This window comes from Myotis daubentonii, chromosome 13, assembly GCF_963259705.1.
Source record: "Myotis daubentonii chromosome 13, mMyoDau2.1, whole genome shotgun sequence".
NCBI lineage: Eukaryota > Metazoa > Chordata > Mammalia > Chiroptera > Vespertilionidae > Myotis > Myotis daubentonii.
This window is the reverse complement of record NC_081852.1, coordinates 46892751-46913033: the sequence shown is the minus strand read 5'-3', so window position 1 is coordinate 46913033 and position 20283 is coordinate 46892751. Positions and strand designations below refer to the sequence as shown.

The 20283-nt window shown below is 47.4% G+C and overlaps 1 protein-coding gene across 3 annotated transcripts; it reads right to left on the bottom strand.

The window, feature by feature from the left end:
* Positions 1–2736: 2736 nt before the first annotated feature.
* Positions 2737–16516, bottom strand: NOLC1 (nucleolar and coiled-body phosphoprotein 1). 3 transcript variants are annotated; one of them, XM_059661204.1, is made up of 13 exons: positions 16331–16514; positions 9990–10045; positions 9736–9878; positions 9500–9633; positions 8824–8989; positions 7148–7263; positions 6881–7022; positions 6448–6576; positions 6162–6272; positions 5385–6059; positions 5086–5192; positions 4627–4719; positions 2737–4461 (listed from the first exon to the last, which is right to left on the bottom strand). In XM_059661204.1, the coding sequence occupies exons 1-13, from the start codon at positions 16448–16450 to the stop codon at positions 4303–4305; spliced, it is 2151 nt and encodes a 716-aa protein (XP_059517187.1). In that variant the 5' UTR covers positions 16451–16514; the 3' UTR covers positions 2737–4302. The 3 variants fall into 3 exon arrangements, with proteins under 3 accessions (XP_059517187.1, XP_059517188.1, XP_059517189.1); XM_059661205.1 differs by having other exon boundaries at positions 9736–9875; XM_059661206.1 differs by lacking the exon at positions 5086–5192 and having other exon boundaries at positions 4324–4461; positions 16331–16516.
* Between the last annotated feature and the right edge of the window lie 3767 nt (positions 16517–20283).

The following is a 20283-nucleotide window of genomic DNA, read 5'->3' as shown; positions in this document are numbered from 1 at the left end:
TCTTCAAAGTCTCTGACACAAAATCACATGTTATGTACTTGGCACATGCTGAATGTATGAATGTGTGTCTGGCAGGCTAATAATTATTGAAATATTGTACTCCTCCCACCGTCCAACCCACTTCCAAGGTGGAAGCCTGGTGTTTATTCTCAATCCTGAGCTCCAAAGGGGATTATGTTGGAAGAGGAGGGGAGAAAGGGAAGATGGAAAAGTGCCATGGCCTCTGAGCATCCAGACCTAGGAAGGCTCAGGTCTGCAGTGGGGACCTGTGGCTGACCCCCCTGGTTGGAACTCCAGGGCCCTGTAGAACCTGAGAGGAAAGTTGGAGGTTCCATGGTGAACACCCTCTACAAGCCAAGCTCTCATAATCAAAAGGGCCTTTCTCCACTCCAGAACAAGGGTCCTCAAATGAGGGCCTATGTCATAATTCACCTCATGGCTTGTATCCAAAAACTCGTGGCAGATTCTCTGAGTTTGTTGAATGCAACCGGAATAATGACAATGTAAGGCTTTTTAACTGGTCTAGTTCAGCTCCTTGCAGTGGGCAAAAGCCCCACCTACTGGCCTGTTAAGAAACTGCAGACAGCTTAAGCAGACTCTGCAGGGCGCAGGTGAAAACTCAAGTGATCAGCAGGAACTTTGCTTTCCTGGCAGCTGTATTAGCACCGGGAACATTGCATTGGACTATCAATCCCCTAAAATACCCAGGGGGACAAAATAAAGTACTAATCCCTGCCTTGGCCATAGGTATTGAATCTTCACTGAGTCAGACTTAGCATTACCTTGCCCCTACCTTCTACACACCCTCTTGATTCATCCTAAAAAGGCCTCTTCTCCCACTGAAAAATGTCCTCTTCCTTGCATGGTAAGTTAAGCTGTTCCTCTCCTCAGGATCCTGAACCAAGGTCAGGATTTTCTTGCTTGTCCCCTTTGCGGTGCTACTCTGGCCCTTGGTGACAGGACTCAGCACACTACACAGAACTGTTCCCATGTCCAACTTCCCCCTTTAGACACTGAGCTCTCTTGGAGCTCTATGGCTGGTACACAGGCAGGCTGATTTTCAGACAGAGACCTGGATTCTTATCTCCATGTGCCACTAAATTGCAGTTAGCAACCCTAAGCAAATTGCTTTATACTCAGCTATTCCCAGTTCTCAACTAGGTATAATTTGCCTCCAGGGAATATTTGGCAATATCTGCAGCACTTTGGGTATCCATGCTGGGGGATGCTGCTCCACATACAACATACAGGGAAATCCTCCACAAAGAATGATCTGGCCCAAAATGGAAATATCGAGGTTGAGAAACCCTGATTTAGTTAATATCCCCCTAAAAAAAGTTGGGTTGCAGTCAGAATATAACCTGTGCAGCACAAAACTATGAGTTGTAGGACAGTATCCTGCCTTGTGGGCATTTTGAGATAGAGAGGCATGAGCCATCAGGTGTGTGACTCACTGAATCTGTGGATTTCAGCAATAGTGCCAGTACCCATTAGTGGTAGGTGGGAATTTCAGATCCCTCATAAAACTAAAGTTTCTAATAAACAAGATCGATTCTGCACACCAATCCTTGGCATCATGAATAAAGATATTAAACAAATGACAAAAAAAAAATTGTCATTGACTCTGTTCCGATTTGAGTCACTGATGAAATGGCATGTTGCACATCACAAGGACACCAAAAAAAGTCATTTCCAAAATCCTCTTTTATTATCCAAGTGATAGTCATGGAGTGCTTACAACGTGCCAGGGACCGTGCTAAATGCTCTAAATTCTCCGTCCTTACAACCCTTCAGAGTAGTCAGATTTTACAGATGAGATAATACTCTCATTTTAAATATGAGAAAGCCAACTCGGAAACGTTAAGTAATTTCCTAGTAAATGCTGTTAGACAATTTGCTAAACTGCCTCATTTGTGTAACACATTAGCTGCATATCTGTAGCACTTTCAGGCCTAAGGGGAAAGGAGGTCTGTTAAGTTAAAAAAGCAAACAAGACTGGGAAAGGTGTTTATAAAATGCAAAAGAAAAAAATATAAGCCATAGCTTTAAACAATAAGCAGTACACCTACAAATTATTCATCTAAGTAGAAAAGTTAATGCATATATATTGTATTTCATTTTAAGATATTTATACAGACTTAACAAGGACTTTTGTTAATGGAACCATGAGAGGAAAGAAAAAATATTTTTCAGATACTCTTAGATCAGTGGATTTCAACACTGGTTGCTTGTTAGAATCACCTGGGAGCTAACAGGCCTCACCAGAGTACACCAGCATCTGACTCAACCAGTCTGGGAATGGGCCCCTGGATGGCTACCAGTGTTCTTAGAAGTATCCCAGATGACTCTAATTTTCAGCCGATGTTATGAAATCAGGTTTATACCAAGGGGTAGCAAACTTTGTCTGTAAAGGACCAGATAGTAAATATTGTAGGCTTTGTGGGTCACATGAAGTTTGTCATATTCTTTTTTTTTTCTTTTAAGCCCTTTAAGTCATACACAAACAAGCCGTGGGCTGGATCTGGCCCATAGGCCATTTTGCCAACCCCAATTTAGACTACACACTGGCTGGACTACTGCCTGGAAAAGGCACCAAGAGACAAGGTATGGCTAACCCCAAGAAGACTCTGTAGTGAACTCAGAGGTCTGGACCCCAGCCCTTTAACTGGCACCCAAGTTGTTTTGGTGTGAATAGGAGGTAGGAGAGCTTTGGACTCACAATAAAACTCCATGACACATTAGAAACCAACCAGTTTATTATTTTGTAGTAAGATGTATAACTTTACCATGCAGACTGAAACACCTATGTCAGCATGAACAGTGCGTTTCCTACCTAGAGGCAGTTACATGGAAAACCAGGTTATTATCAGGTTATTTGGAGAGTATGGAATCCAAAAAAGGGGAGGTTAATTTCAGGACCTATACCTTGCCCAGGAAACAAGCACACCTTCTCACCACAGGGACAGCCCAGTCTCCAGTTTGTTGACTCTTCCATCTCCACTGTGCTCTGGCTGGGCACTGGCAGCATGACCTACAGCTTTACCATCAGCCAGCTTAGCCTACCATAGCGCTGCTCACTGGTTTTTATCGTTCCCTCCACTGTTACGGACAGTTAAGGTTCTGAAAGGGGCACATCACTTGCTCCCATGTAGCAACTACAAGACACATTAATCCTATTCGGATGCTCTCCCAAACCCACTCTATTCAAGTTTTACCAGATAATATGCATTGTAAAGGTTCTTCCCATTTTCATTAGCACATACATAGGTGACCTATAAATTTACCTAATGTAATCTAATTCCTACTGAGGATTGAGGTTATTTTTCTTCTTTCACTTTCTTGATCAATGATTTCCAACCACACAGGAGTTACTGAAACTAATTTTGTGTCAGTATTGCTACTAAGATAGACATACCAAGTGATATGTACTTTCCAGATTAAATTAATGTTATTTTGTTCTCTAAAATATAAAAAAGTCAGATGATGCAGTTTTCAATTTAGTACTCAACACTGTTAAAGGTCAAGTCATCAAAACAAGTCTTTTGAACAATAGAAAAGTTTATGCTTTCAAATTAAAAAACAGGTATTGCAAATATTCCGTAATAGTGATAAAATTACAGAAAACAAAATATTCAGACTGACTCCACAGCATTCACACACCATAATTTTGCCTGTAACAAAACAGTTAATTTTATCCCCCAAAGTAGCTACGTCCATGCTGGCTGAAAACGTCAGTTTTAGACCGCATGAATGAGGAAGAACTACACAGTGCATGCTTAACAGACACATACATTAACCATTCTCAACTGGCCCTCACCAGGGCTGAATAATAGGAGGGATGAAATGTGGACATGTGCACTCACATAGGCAGAATTCTCCAATTATAAAAATTCACACGTAACCTTTACTATGTCTTGGGCAATAGCTTTTATCTATGGGAACACACCTCTGAAAATCACAACAAAAATCAATAGGAAATGATTCAATAGAAAATATACAAATTTCTCAGCATGAGGACTTCCACAGAACAGGGAGAAGGGGATGACAACTAAAACTAATTTTTATTTAAAAAGAACACTCCCCTTACCTTGTCCTTGCTACTCAACACTCACAAACAAGTCTGTACAAAACTACGAACACAGAAAAGGACCAGAGAGGATGTTCCGATACAATGTCTTCGGACCTATTCTAGGCTGCTGTCCTCACCAATACCTCCCCTAATAGAGCTGAGAGCTCCTAGGTCCACTGGGGAAAGTAAGCAGTCTTGGATCATCACCCCTGCTTTGCTAGGATCACTGCAGGTCACTCGCTGTCAAACTTAATTGAATTAACCTGGACAGAGATGGAGCCTCCCCTGTAACTGCCCCGCTTCTTCTTGGTCTTCTCATGCCGGAAGGATTTGCCTTTGGTGAACTTCAGGACCTGATTGGCTCGTTCCCCCCAGTCTCCGGCTGCACCGCGCTGGTGAGTAGAGAGAGGTGGTCAACACATAGGACACCAGGGCCCTGTCACGTTCTTGTCCCTTCTCAAGGCAACCGGAACCCAGGGAGTTTCCCACCAATCTGAAGCAAAACTGTCCTCTCTTCCACCCAACACTGCTCAAGAATGGCGACTCCCTCTCCTCACCTTGGCATCAAAGGAGTTGTCTGCCACTCGAGCATCCACCTCAATTTCCTCCTCCCTGATCCTTCGGAATGGGGATGATGCCCTTTTTTCTGCCTGGATAAGAACGAAGTACCAAATTAAAGACCGAGTGGTCAGTTGACAGAAAAGCCCTCCTAAGCTACACACATGTGCACCTTTGCCAGGCCAGGCAGATAGCTATCAAAACGATCCCAGATTCTTCTTTCTACTCTTGAAAGGCTAGCTCCCCATTCTCACTTCAGGGGTATTCTATATTTAGAATACCCCACCCCCCCTTTCTTCTTTGTCCAAATATGGCTTATATACCCAATGTTGCCTCAGTCTTTGAAATTCTCATGCATATGTGAATTGCCCACACATGTATTAAAATTTTATTTCCTCCTGTTAATAATAAAAAAATAAATAAAGGCTAGCTCCCGAGAGGAAAAGAAGACAATTTACTTTCTTCCTTTTCGGAAATGTGTTAGGGGTCTGAGGATTTATCTTCTTGACTGGAGGAGTCTCTGCCTCCGTGGCAGCCTCATTCTGCTTTCGTTTCTTTCCTAAACCTACAAAACAAAAAGCCAGACTCAGACCAGTTTCCTGTTCCTCTGCCCATGTTGCCACACTGAGGGCCTGCAACTGGAACCTAGTCATTCTGCCTCCTCTCTCTATGCCACCCCCCCAAGTGTATCTATCCCATCCTAATTGGGGGGGGGGGGGGCGAGGGACCCAAGAGGGCAGCTTCTGTGGATACAGACCTGGCTTAGAAACTGCTACTGCTGCCTTTGTCTTTCCTTCCTCCTCCTTGTTGCTGTTCCTCTCTGCTTTTCCATTCTGGGCGGTCGGTGTAGAGGTGCCATTGGTCTTGAGGGCTTGTGGTCTAGGAGTCCCCTTGCCCTTGGGCTTCTCCTCCTCCTCCTCCTCCTCCTCCTCTTCACTGGAGTCATCTGAAGAACTGCTGCTGCTCTTGGCCTTCACTGTCTTTGTGGAGGCTGGCTTGGAAGGGGCTATGGCTCCTGCTGTCTTCTGTGGCTTCTTTTTAGCTGGCGGTTTAGATGCCTTTTCTTCCTCCTCTTCCTCACTGCTAGAGCTGTCTGAATCAGAGCTGCTCTCCCCACCACCCTGAGAGGCCTTTTTGGCAGGCAAAGATAGCACTGCTTTGGCCATCACCTTGGCCTTAGGGGTGGCCACTGTCTTCTTCGCCTTCCCCACATCCTCCTCCTCCTCCTCCTCCTCACTAGAACTGCTCTCCTCCTCACTGGAGCTACTATCAGCCTTTCTGGTCAGAGGCTTCTGGCCACTGCCTGCAGGCTGCTTGAGAGCTGTGGCTGTCTTAGCTGCAGGCTGCTTGGGAGTGGTAGCTGGCCTACTTGAGGGATTTTTGGTGGCACTGGCTGGCTTGGCAGGAGCTTCTTCCTCAGAACTGTCAGAGTCTAGACAAGAAGAGGGTAGAATGAATAGCTCCCCAAATTACAAAGTAGACTGAGAAGAGCCCCTGGAGTGCCCCCTGCCCAGAGGGCCTCCATATGCCTCACCTGAGCTGTCTGAAGAGCTCTCTGCTGCCTTCTTTGCTGGAGCTGGTTTCGTGGCTGCTTTAGAGATGACTGGCTTAGCTGGCGGTTTCTTTTCTTCTTCAGAGCTGGAATCTGGAGAGAACTTATGGCATTAGGCTGGGCCCAGATTCCAGACCCAAACAGGAGTAATAAAAAGGATGCATAGACCACAGAGCTTTAGTCCTATCTTGCTTCAGTGGAAAGAGCTTTTTCATCTTCCTATTTCTCAAACACTCCCCAGACCCACTCACCACTGGTGATGACTCACCAGATTCATCACTGCTGTCGTCACTGCTCTCTTCAGGCTGTTTCTTCTCTGCAGCTTTCTTGGGAGCCTGGGTTCCCAGCGACTTCTTGGGTGGGGGAGCAGAAGGCGGGGGCACTGAACTATATGGACCTGTTTAAAAAGGACAGTGTGGTGATTTCAAAATATGTACACAAACTCTTTGATGGAGTTTAACCCCTTCCCTTGAGTGTGGGTTGGAATCAGTGACTCATTTTCCACAAACAGAATATGGCAGGGATGCTGACATGTCATTTTCAAGTCTAGGTTATAAAAGATACAGCGCCTTTCTCCTCTCTCTGGGACTAGCAGACAAGTCAAGCAGTTCTTTTTAGAGGTCCATGTGGTGACTACAGAAGTCCTTCTGTATATGGGCCCTGGTAATAGTCATGTAGCTTGACTCCCCATATCTGGTCACCTGGTTTTTTCTTCATGGGCTTTTTCTGCTCCTCCTCCTCCTCCTCCTCACTCGAGGAATCCTCACTGCTGGAACTCTTTTGGGTAGGGGTGGCAGCTGCTTTCACTGGAGCCTTGGCGGCTACTTGCTTTTTAGGCACAGTCTGCATCATACAAGAAAATCAGTTACCACAGGAAAATGTGGACCCAACCAATCCTGCTAGGAAATGGAGACTGCCCCTCTAACCCCCAGACCCCTCTCTTCCCTGGTAGAAGTTATGGTCCAGACCTTCTTAGAGATGGCTGCTGCCTTCTCCTCCTCTGAGTCATCGCTGCTGCTGCTGCTGCTGCTACTGCTAGCTGCTTTGCCATTAGCTACTTTAGGTGCTGCCCGAGCAGGAGTGCCTAAGAAAAAAGAAAGTGTTAGAAGTATCAAGAAATTAAAAGGCCATAAAAACCTCCATCCTATTAGCTCAGAACTTGGGAGTTTTATCAATTCTCTTGCCTCTAGAGCAGGCATGAAGGAGACTGCTATGGTTTACTATATCAAGGAGGCCTTTCCTGCCCAACATAAGAAATAAAACTATTCTATCTTTATCTTTTTAAAATATATTTTATTGATTTTTTTTACAGAGAGGAAGGGAGAGGGATAGAGAGTTAGAAACATCGATGAGAGAGAAACATCGATCAGCTCCCTCCTGCACACTCCCCATTGGGGATGTGCCCGCAACTAAGGTACATGCCCTTGACCGGAATCGAACCTGGAACCCTTGAGTCCACAGGCCGACGCTCTATCCCCCGAGCCAAACCGGTTAGAGCTGTATCATATCACTTTTAAAGATAGAGTAGTTTTGCCCTAACCGGTTTGGCTCAGTGGATAGAGCGTCAGCCTGCGGACCCAAGGGTCCCAAGTTCGATTCCGGTCAAGGGCATGTACCTTGGTTGCGGGCACATCCCCAGTGGGGAGTGTGCAGGAGGCAGCTGATCGATGTTTCTCTCTCATGATGGTTCTCTCTCATTGATGCTTCTAACTCTCTATCCCTCTCCCTCCCTCTCTGTAAAAAAAAAAGTGGTATGATACAAATAATTTAAATATGCCCCTGAAGTCTTTCACTCCAACTTCCAGAGAAGCGCCTATAAATCATAATCTAACCTTCACTACAGGAAGATTATAGAATAAAACTTCTCACTTGTCCTATGAAATGAAGGTTTAGGAGGAAAAATGGTAGTGAAAAGAACAAGGAATAGGGGTGCAAGTGGTCATAGTAAAATGGGATTTGTGGGAACAAAATGTCTATGAAATGCAACTAAAAAATGACAAATTGATACCATTTCTTTTTTTTTTTTTTAAATATATATTTTATTGATTTTTTACAGAGAGAAAGGGAGAGAGATAGAGAGTTAGAAACATCAATCAGCTGCCTCCTGCACACCCCCCACTGGGGATGTGCCCGCAACTCAGGTACATGCCCTTGACCGGAATCGAACCTGGGACCTTTCAGTCCACAGGCTGACGCTCTATCCACTGAGCCAAACCGGTTTCGGCGATACCATTTCTTAAAATACATTTTCCCTTGCCAACAAACTGTTTCTCTAGTTACTAGCCCCTAATTATGAAATATTTTACTCATTGATAGCATCTTTTAAAAAATATACACTAGGTCCTGGCCAGGAAGCTCAGTTGGTTAGAACATCATCCCAATACACCAAGGTTGCGGGTCCAATCTCTGGTCAAAGTATACACAGGAAGCAACCAATGAATGCATAAATAAGTGGAACAACAAATGGATGTGTCTCTCTCTCCCCCTGCGCCCCCCCCTAAAATAAAGATATAACACTAATCAATATCTCTGGTCAACCACCAGTACCATTTCACCCTTGTGCTGAATAAGCAATTTAAATACCTATCCACAGAGCAAGCTGGTCCCCGGCCTGGCCTTTTAGAAACAGAAACAGAAATAGTACCTGGTTTGCCTGGGGCTTTAGCCTGAGCTTTAGCTACCACAGGTGTTGCCTTTGGCTTCTGGTTCTTTGGTGCCTCATCTTCTGAGCTTGAGTCAGAATCAGAATCAGAGCTCTCGGCCTTCTTAGGAGGAGCTTTGACCGCCTTGGTTTGGGGCTTAACTCCCTTCTGTGAGAAAACACACAATGAAGAGACTCAGCAAGAGCCCTGGGTATCCAGGAGCATCTTAAGGTAAAAAGTTTCATCGGCTTTTACTTTTTAGGGGCTAACAGAGCAGCAGGGGCAAGGGAAAGCTAAGCAGGACTTGACATGAAAAGGACAACAAACTCTTAATAAGAAACAAAAAGTTCAGCCACACAACCAACTAGCCCTGTCCCTGCCATTCTCTATCTGGAGCTCCCAACATCTGTATACAAAACACACTCCCTTACCCCTGAAGTTCTAGACAGTGTCCCAGGGAAACCCAATACCTGTGTTGATTTACTCTAGATTCCGAGTCTAACTTCAACCTCACATATCCTTTTCAGGCTTCATACTTCTATCACATCTCTGCAAGTCCCCAGATTTTCTGCCCCATAATCACCTGTCCACCACCAGCTCTTGATCACAAGCTTTCTAGATTTTAGGTTTCTTCTTCCTGATCCCTTATGCAACCCCGTTCCTTCCCAAGCTGCAAACCTGGACAGGCTTTTTCTTTTTGTCCTCCTCTTCCTCCTCCTCATCACTGGATTCTTCACTGCTGCTACTCTCTGATGCATTGGCTGAAGCCTTTCCAGGATGCTGAGGTAGACTGGCACGCTTGGCAGGTACAGCTGAACAAAAGCACAGGTCCCACTAAGAATCAGCTAGGCATATAGGCAGACTACAAATCCTTTTCCTTGAACTGCTAAACCCAACCCCCGCCCCGGTCTTACCAACTTTCTTAGCTGGAGGCCCTTGGGCTTTCTCCTCCTCACTGCTGTCTTCACTGCTGTCACTGGATGAAGTCTTCTTTTTAGCTTTCTTAGTCACTGGTCCATTTGCTTGTAACTTCCGCTTTGGAGCCTTAGTGGACCTACTGAGGTAGACCAGGCTAACTTCTGGGTGACCAGGGCCTTCCCAAACCAAGAAACAAAGCCCAGTACACTTGAGGGGAGAAAATAGCCAAAACGGTACAGGAAAGACTTACTTGAGCCAGAAGCTATAGATGTCCAAGAGGGAAGAGGCATTGGCATCCTGCTGGGTCTTTAGGAGAAAAGACAAAGAGCTGGGTAAGAAAAATTTATCCTGGTTATTCTAGGGGAGATCAGATTTTGTTACTGTCTGGTTAAAAATGACCCGCTTTGTATGGCTCAGTTGGTTAAGCATCGTCCCGTGCACAGAAAGGTCACCAGTTTGAATCCTGGTCAGGGCTTATACCCAGGTTGTGGATTTGATCCCTGGTCAGGGTACGTACAGGAGGCAACCAATTGATGTTTTTGATGACAATAATGTTTCCCTCTCTCAAAACTCAATAAAAACATTTTTCTTAAAAGTGACCTGTTTTATTACCTACTAGTTTTCCAGTGAATGAAATTAGTGTACTTGGGGGGGGGGGGGGGTCCTCAGCCAGGCCTGTGCCCTCTCGCAGTGCAGTCCGGGAGCTGTCAGTTGGACATTCTTAGCCCACCACAGCTGCTCGGCAGCCGTGAGCCCAGCTTCTGGCTGAGCAGCGCTCCCCCTGTGGGAGCGCACTGACCACCAGGGGGCAGCTCTTGCATTGGGTATTCGGTTGTTCTGCCATTCAGTCGATTTGCATATTAGCCTTTTATTATATAGGATTACTATCTACACTAATAAAAGAGAAAAATGGTAATTGGTGTACGACGATACCCTTTTCATTGGCTAATCAGGGCTATATGCAAATTAACTCCCAACTATGATTGACAGTTAACTGCCAACTAAGATTGGCAGTTAACTGCCAACAAGATGGCAGTTAATTTGCATATGTAGGCACAATGCAGGGAGGCGAAAGGGAAAGCAGGAAGAAGCCCCCTGCCACTGACAGTGATTGGAAACCCAGGGGGGAGCTAAGAGCTGGGGGGCAGGGCAAAGGCGGCCTCAGGGCCGCCTTTGCCCTGCCCCCCAGCCATGATCGGAGAATCAGGCGCCTTTGCCGCCCTGGCCAGTGATAGCAGGAAGTAGGGGTGGAGCCAGCGATGGGAGCTGGGCATGGTCGAAGCTGGCAGTCCCAGGAGCTAGGGGTCCCTTGCCTGGGCCTAAAGCGGAGCCCACGATCGCGGGGCCGCTGGAGCTGCGGGTCCCCACTGCCCAGGCCGGACGCCTCAGCCAGAGGCGTTAGGCCTGGGCAGGGGCGTTAGGCCTGGGCAGGGGCGGAGCCTGCAACCGCGGGGAGCTGGGGGTCCCCTGCCCAGGCCTGACACCTCTGCCAGAGGCCTCAGGCCTGGTCAAGGGGCCGATCCGGTGATTGGTGATCGGAGGGTGATTAGGGTCAACTCCTCTGGCCGAGGCATCAGGCCTGGGAGGGGGGCTGAGCCGGGGATTGGGGGGATATGATGGTCCCCTTGCCCAGGCCTGAAGCCTGGGTTAGAGGCGTCAGGCTTGGGCGGGGGGTGGAGCAAGCGATCAGAGGGAGATGGGGGTCCCCTGCCCAGGCATGATTCCTGGGCCAGAGGCCTCAGGCCTGGGCGGGGGCCAGAGCCAGTGATCGGGGGGAGATGGGGCCGATCCTGTGATTGGAGGGTGATGGGGGTCAACGCCTGAGGGCTCCCAGTATGTGAGAGGGGGCAGGCTGGGCTGAGGGACACTCCCCCCGCATACACACCCAGTGCACGAATTTCGTGCACCGGGCCCCTAGTATTTCATATAAATGTTACAGCTTCAGCCCAGTGGCAGTGGCTCAGTTGGTTGAGCATCGTTCTGTGCACCAAAGGGTTGCCAGTTTGATCTTCAGTTGGGAGTGCACGCCCAGGATGTGGGTGCGATTCCCAGTCAGGGCACGTATGGAAGGCAGCCGTTCAATGATTCTCTCTCTAAGCATGTCCTCAGATGAAGATTTTAAAAAAGTTACAGCTTTCATAACTTCTCTTACTTGCACAAATTAGAAGAAAAATAGCCCTAGCTGGTTTAGTTCAGTGGATAGAATGTCAGCCTGTGGACTGAAAGGTCCAGTCATGGGCATGTACCTTGGTTGCAGGCTCAATCCTCAGCCCTGGTCAGGGTGCATGCGGGAGGCAACCAATCGATGTGTCTCTCTCACATAGATGTTTCTCTATCTCTGTTTCTACCTCTCCCTTCCACTCTCTCTGGAAATCAATAGAAAAATATCCTCGTGAGGATTAACAAAAAGAAAAAGAAAAAGGAAAAGGAAAACATTTTACTTATGTATTTCCCAATCAATCCTTATCAAAAACTTGATCTATTCCTATAGTTTCTGACACCATCTATCCACCACTTGACAATCCTGTTTATCAAAGCCTTTATAAAAATGTGCATTCCTGCCCTAGCTGATTTGTCTCAGTGGATAGAGCATCAGCCTGCGGACCAAAGTGTCATCCCAGGTTCGATTTCAGTCAAGGGCATGTACCCCGATTGCAGTCTCCTCCCTGGCCCGGGCCCTGGTTGGGGCTCATGCAGAAGGCAACCAATAGATGTGTTTCTCTCACATTGATATTTCTTTCTCTCTCTCTTCCACTCTCTGAAAAAAATCAATGGAAAAATTCCTCTGAAGATTAAAAAAATAATAAATAAATAAAATGTGCATTCCTTTCACTCTAGCAATGCATTATCTAGGAACTTATCCTTACCCATGAAACAAGGGCACAAACATTTATACAAGAGAGTGTTTCCTGCAATGTGGTTTATAATACCAAATCACTGGAAACTAGCCTCCAAGAGAAGATTGGTAAAAAGCTATGTTGTGTATACAAAACTGCATCCAGCCCTACTGGTGTGGTTCAGTGGTTGAGTGTCAACCTAAAAATCAGGAGGTCACAGTTCGATGTCTGGTAAGAACACATGCCCAGGTTTCGGGCTCGATCCCCATTAGGGGGTATGCAGGAGGCAACTGATCAATGATTCTCTCTTATCATTGACTAGGGGCCCTGTGCACGAATTTGTGCGCCTTGAAAGGAACTGTGGGCCACAAGGCTGTGGTGGGCACGGGCAGGTCTCGGCCCATCCTCTGCACCCCTGCCTGACCCCTCCTGCCACAGCCCCACTCCCACTACCACTGCTCCCACTCGCACCTGCTGACGGTGCAGAGCAATTGGGGCTAGTGTCAGCAGCAGGTGTGAGTGGGGCCGGCGCCTTCAGCGGGTGCAAGCAGCTGCTGCTGCCCCGAGCACCCCTCAGGGCTTCTCCACCTCCCCTTGCTTCTGAGGGACGACTGGGGCCTGCAGCCGCCGCTTGCACCTGCTGATGGTGCTGAGCGATCGGGACCGGAGCCGGATGCGGGCAGCGGGTGTGAGCGGCGGCACCAGCGCCAGCAGCAGATGCGAGCACTAGGCAAAGAATTTTCAATAGCCACCAGAGGCTCACCCCAATGACAGCAACCAGCGTCCCGTCTTGGTCTGATGCCCCCGCTCACCTGCTCCACCATCCCACCACAGCCGATGTCTGCTGTGTTCCACACACACCCCCTGGTGGTCAGCACATGTCATAGAGGCCAATTCAGTTCAGCTGTTTGGTCTATTTGCATATTAGGGTTATATATATATATAGATGTTTCTATCTCTCTCCCTCCCCATTCCTCTCTGAAATCAATCCATATATATATATGGCTAGAGGCCTGATGCACGAAATTCGTGCAAGGATAGGCCTTCCTTCCCCTGGCTGCCGGCTTCGCAGCCCTGAACCCCACCAGCACCCACCTTGGCCTGGCACTGCCCGTGTCCACTGCCACACACCCCCGGTTCCCCGAAGCGCCCCTCCGGCCCCCGATCGATCGCCGTGCAGAGGGTGGCCTGGGCCTCCCTCTTTGGGGCAATCGTAGAGCCCCCCCCGATTGATCGCCCCACCGGCCGGTGGCCTGGCCTCCCTCTGCGGAGCCATCATGGGGCAATGGCGGGGCCCCCCCGACCAATCGCATCACACCCGCCTTGGCTGGCCTGGCGCCAGTGCGTGTGATAGTGTGGTCGTTCTGCTATTCGGCCGTTTGGTTGATTTGCATATTACGCTTTTATATGCAAACATGCTAAATGTCTGTCAGGGTACTGACGTTAAGTAGCAACACCTGGCTTCCTCTCCCTAGCGACTAGCCTCCTTGCAGTTTCTTCAGCCCAGGAACATGACTTGCTTTATAGTGAGGTGCAAACATTATACACTGTAACCAAATGTCTGTGAAGCATTTTCCCGTGCCTCATCTCATTTGATCCTCACAGAAGTCCTGGAGTAGGTAGATAGGAGACTGGGTGGAAGCCTATTTTTTTTTCATTAGCCAGAAAACAGAGATTTAGAAAGTTTAGAAACTTGACCCAACTGAAAAGAAGAAATGGTGGACCTTAAAAATGACTTCAGGTTTTCTCACTGCACAGAATATAGTCAAACACTGCTGCAGTTAAATATTTTACCCTTTGTTCTCCCTGCATGATCTATAATAATAATCCGCTTCCTGTTGATATTTACTGCTGTGTTGCTGACAATTACCTAAAAGAGAAGTTGGGGTGCTTCACTGGGCTGGGAAAAGTTTAGCTAAATCAGAAAGCAGGTCCAGCCCTAAACGGTTTGGTTCAGTGGATAGAGCGTCGGCCTGTGGACTCAAGGGTCCCAGGCTCGATTCCGGTCAGGGGCATGTACCTTGGTTGCGGGCACATCCCCAGTAGGGAGTGTGCAGGAGGCAGCTGATTGATGTTTCTCTCTCATAGATGTTTCTAACTCTCTATCCCTCTCCCTTCCTCTCTGTAAAAAATCAATAAAATATATTTTAAAAAAAGAAAGCAGGTCCAATTAAGCAAGTTTATTCTCTATCTATAAAAGGCTAAGGTAATACTATACATCTTAAATTGTTGAGATAAGAGAAAGCATATAAAGTGTTTAGAATCTGGAAAAAGCATCTGGCCCTTACTAAGCCCTCCACAAAGATTTTGCTAAGCAAAATAAGCCAGTCAGAGAAAGACAAGTATCACACGATCTCACTCATATGTGGAATCTAATGAAAAAAAAAAAAAGATCCAGAGACACAGAAGCATAGAACAGACTGCAGAATCTCAGAGGGAAGGTGGGGGGAGAGTGAGTGGGTGGGAAGAGATCAACCAAAGAACTTGTATACATATATGCATAACCCATGGACACAGACAATAGGGTGGTGAAGGCCTGGGGCAGGGGTGGGGTAGGGAGGTGGAGGTAGGCTAGAAGGGGTCAATGGGGGAGGGAAGGGTGACATATGTAATACAATAAAGATTTAATTAAAAACAAAAAAAATCCTGGTTCTGAGCCCAGGCTCAGTGGATAGAGCATCAGCCTGGGGATGGAAGGGTCCTGGGTTCCATCTCCAGTAGGGGGCGTGCAGGAGGCAGCCAATTAATGATTCTCATCATTGATGTTTCTCTCCCTCTCCCTTCCTCTCTGAACTCAATAAAAGTTAAAAAAAAAAAAGAAGAAAAAAGACCTAGACTCCCAAAGATTCTATCTTCCCTCAAGGTGTTTGCCCATGCAATCATGTCTGCTTTTCTTGAGATGTAGATTCCAAACCTTTCACGTTCCTAGTCATCTTCCTTTCACATGTCTTCTGAACATCCTAAGTTACTAACCCAATGATAACAGCTTTCACTCACTGATGAGCACCAGGCACTGGATGGGATTGCCACTTTGTATATATTACTAAAACTCACAAAAATCCTGTAAAATGTATGATGACTTCCCCATAGAAATAGGAACACTCAGATTAAGCAAGCTGCCCCAGTTATACATCTTTAAATGAATGACAGAGCCTGGTCCCAACCCTATATTTGATTCCACAAGTCAAAGATCCAAGCTCATTGTTATGCCCGCATGGTAAAACTATGATGCTCAATGCTACTTCAGCATAACTAACAGCAGAATCCTGCCTCTACTCTCGTTCATTTTCTTTACTACGGAAAATCCCACCCTTCTAAAGCATTTTATGTATCTTTGACTCCCCAGTAAATTCGGAATCCCCAGTAAATTCGATTGAGAGTTAAGGCCGTCACGCTTTCCACCAACTACTAAAGCCAAAAGCAGCAACCAGGAGCTTCCAAAGCCTCCGGTGAGACTGGATACTCCCTCTTCGGGTGCTCCCACTCCGCCAGCCACGTGATCTGGACCACGCGGGTCCCACGCTGCTGCCACTGCACCGCTCAACAGAGAAAACGCTACAAGACGCAGCGCTACCTAGTCAAGACCTCGCGGACTCCAGGCTCTCTCCAGACACCCCCGAAAACCCGCACAAAGGCCCCGCAGACACTGGGCTGGCGGACCCCACGGACCTCTCTACCTGGAAGCCTAACCATGGCTGGGCCCGGAGCCCCGTGGTCCTCCCACCCCGGCTCGTGAACCAAGTCCGGGACTCACAGCGCCTGTTGCCTTGGCGAACTTATTGGCCACCTCCGAGAGTTGGTTGTCGCGCAGAAAGCCGAGCACGAGGGGATACAGGTCGCTGGGAACCACGCGGGGTAAGCCGGCGGCCGCCATCCTCCAGGCAACACGCGTCACTACCGTTGCCGACGCACACGACTCAGGAACTCAGGGACCCAGAGAGGTCGGGGCGGGGCGCGTTACGTCATCGCGCCGCGCGGGCGCACAGCGGAAGGGGCGGGCGCACTCCGCAGGGATGTCCCGCCTCCACCTCGGAGGCAGAATCTACGCAAAATCTGTAAGCTCTTTCCGTTCCCACGTGTCGCCATCTTGGTAAGGGCGGAGCCCGCCGCCCGCCACTTTGCGAAGGCGGAGCCTGACGTCAGGGGTCACGTCCTCGGCAGCGGCGGGAAAACGGCGGACTTCCCCTGTCCTTTCTCCCGAGGCACCTTTCCTCCCGCGGCGTTTCCTGCTCCTCGTTCGGGATTAGCCTTTCATGGAAGTGAGTGGACCGGCGGGCTCGAGCTGTCCTGGGACCACCTGGACTTGGTCACAAGATCTCCAGACGCCCCGACCCGCTCTGCCAGTGGATTCCCACCTTCCATCTCACTGCCTCCCACACCCACAGCGACCCTTTCTCAGCTATCACCTCAGCCTGTGGGACTCCCACCTTCACTGCAGAGGTTCCTGCAGATCATCTGTGGGTCAAGATGGGGTGTTGATCCCCCAAACTGAGGCTAGTAAGCCAGAACAAGAATAGGGAAACGGGCAGATCGTGAAGTCACCAAGTAGTTTACAGCCATCTAGCAAATGGCAAAATCCTATCATCACTAAACCAAGGACACTTGACAGGAATGTAATGGTGGCACCTCTCCCCAGCCAGAGGGTAAATAGCCAAATCATCCTACTCAGGAGATAGGAGATAGATAGCAGAGATCCTTTAGTGCCATTTGTGCCTACTACACCCAAGGGCAGATGAAGTTAATGGGAATAAATCTAATTTTGGAACATCAGCACAGAACTAATAATCTATTGGGCTCATCCCATCACACCTCCCTAAAACTCCCAACCTTTAAAAACCTTCAAAATGAAGATACCACTGTGCAGTCTCCCTCCAGGCAGCACACCTTGCCTTCCCCCTCCCTCTTCTTCCCCCACAGGCATGCAGGTCCTAAGGGACTCCCACAAAACTTGCATCCAGGGAGCAATGGGCCCTGAACCTGTCCCAAAGGCCCCCTTTTTTCTGACTTCTTAGTGAGCCAAAGCAGCCCAGTCTAGGCTCATTTCACTGTCTAGTCCAGCTGTGGGCAAACTACAGCCCGCGGGCTGGATCCGGCCCGTTTGAAATGAATAAAACTAAAAAAAAAAAGACCGTACCCTTTTATGTAATGATGTTTACTTTGAATTTATATTAGTTCACACAAACACTCCATCCATGCTTTTGTTCCGGCCCTCTGGTCCAGTTTAAGAACCCATTGTGGCCCTTGAGTCAAAAAGTTTGCCCACCCCTGGTCTAGTCTCTCCTGTAGTTCTATCCTACACCCTTCCATTTCACTGTTCCCAGTTTCTACAAACATCCTCTAAAACAGCGGTTCTCAACCTGTGGGTCGCGACCCCTTTGGCGGTAGAACGACCCTTTCACAGGGGTCGCCTAAGACCATCCTGCATATCAGATATTTACATTACGATTCATAACAGTAGCAACATGACAGTTATGAAGTAGCAACGAAAATAATTTTATGGTTGGGTCACATGAGGAACTGTATTTAAAGGGCCAGAAGGCTGAGAACCACTGCAGTGAATCACCTGGACTTGTGCTGTGAAATCTTTCCTGTACAAAGTCAAGAACCCACACGCTACCAGCTGGCCCAAGGCAGGCAGACTCAGGGCCAGGTCCCCTTTCCAGTAACAAAACTGCCCCACCCCCACCCCCATCATGTCCTGCCCATGAAACCCCCTATCCTCCACTTATTTTTAATGGTATAACTAATATTTTGTTGTCATTTACAGTCAGATGGTAGTGGAGTATATAGTCTCTATGCTTGATCTTTCTTTTATGTAAGTAAAAAAAATTTCAAAAACTGATAACTGTTTTCAGAAAACATGAATAAACTAATTCATTGATGGTGGCTTCATTTTTCCTTATTAGCTCCAGAAAACTCACCCTTTTGTCCTTTTGTAGTCCTAGATAGTTTGGCTCAGTGGCCTGTGGAATGAAGGGTCTTGGGTTCAATTCCGGTCTAGGGCACATGCCCAGGTTTCAGGCTCAATCCCCAGTAGAGGGCATGCAGGAGGCAGACCATCAATGATTCTTTTTCATCATTCATGTTTCTATCTCTTCCCCTCTCCCTTCCTCTCTGAAATCAATAAAAATATATTTAGAAAACAGCCCAGCCAGCGTGGCTCAGTGGTTGAGCGTGACCTGTGGACCAGGAGGTCATGGTTCAAGTCCCGGTTGGGGTATATGCCCAGGTTGCAGGCTCAATCCCCAGACAAGAGCGTGCAGGAGGCAGCCGATCAATGATTCTGTCATCATTGATGTGTCTCTCTCTCTCCCTCTCCCTTCCTCTCTTAAATCAGTAAAAATATATTTCAAACAAACAAATGAAACTGGAAGGTTGGCTGTGACCAGTTGCTCAGTGGTTAGAGCATCGACCCATGGACTAAAGGGTTTCAGGTTCGATTCTGGTCAAGGGTACTTACCTCGGTTGCAGGATCAATCCCTGGCACATTTGAGGCATGTGCGGGAGGCAACCAGTCAATGCATCTTTCTTATATCAATGTTTCTGTCTCTCCCCCTCCCTTCCACTCTTGCTAAAAAAAAAAAAAAAAAAAAAAAAAAAAGGAAAAAATATCCTCAGGTGAGGATTAACAAGAATTGAAAGGTTGGTATGCATTTGACTTCACACTCTGCAGCAACATCCTAATAGTCATCCACATCTACTTCAAGGAATACCACACTGGAATACTTCAGAGAGGAAATTAAAAAAAAGCTTTATCATTTTGCCAAACCCACACCATGCGGCTGAGAAGTCAGCTACTACAAGTTTATCTCCTGCACTGTTCAAGGCTTCCTCAAAAGCATACTTGCTCTTGATCTGCTTCACCATTTTGTCACCTGAGGCCTGATGAGCAACCATTAAGAATCAATGGGAGTGGATGCAAAGCAGCAGACCACGCTTGGAGAGCACACAGCCTGCTTTCTATTTTTTAAAATTATTATTTCTTTAAATATATTTTTTATTGATTTCAGAGAGGAAAGGAGAGGGAGAGATAGAAACATTAACGATGAGAATCATTGATGGGCTGCCTTCTGCCATGTCCCACACTGGGGATCAAGCCTGCAACCCAGACTTGTGCCCTTGACTGGAATCGAACCAAGGACCCTTCAGTTTGCAGGCCGATGCTCTATCCACTGAGCCAAACCGCTAGGGCCTGCCTTTCCTTTATAGCGACAGGGTAGCTGGGCCCCCCACTTACTTATTCAGTCAAGTCAGCTCCATGAAGGTAAAATGGGTTGTGCACCAAACCTGAATGATGCAGCAGCAATCTCTTCAAACCACAGTCCTGACAGTTTATACTGTGAACTCTCCCTATGAGAGAACTGGAAAACTACCCAATTGTTTCCCCCTTTATCATGAATACTCAAATATTCTAATGCCCAGGCCTGAAAAGTCAATTTCAAACTCTATATTTGTTTACATTAGCAACAGACAAGAATCCCTTCAATCCCATACACTATACTTGGACTACTTCCCATTAATGCCCCTCAAAAAGGTTAAGGATGTACTTTTTCAGGGGACACACTTCTTTGTCTTTTTCAAAATAGGCATTCCTCTCTCCTAGATATAACTCCATCTATCTCCCTCTTCCCCAGAAGTCGATCCACATGCATGCATTCCTTAAACATCTGAGCAATGCTCTAACCACCTAGCAACACTGTCCAGGGT

Excerpts from the sequence above, each read along its gene's own strand:
- NOLC1 (XM_059661204.1), bottom strand. The coding sequence starts at position 16,450 with ATGGCGGCCGCCGGCTTACCCCGCGTGGTTCCCAGCGACCTGTATCCC. Across the intron at positions 7,264-8,823 it reads TAAAGCCCCAGGCAAACCAG|GCACTCCTGCTCGGGCAGCA; the intron begins GTACTATTTCTG and ends CTTTTTTCTTAG. Across the intron at positions 5,193-5,384 it reads AGTAGCAGTTTCTAAGCCAG|GTTTAGGAAAGAAACGAAAG; the intron begins GTCTGTATCCAC and ends TTTGTTTTGTAG.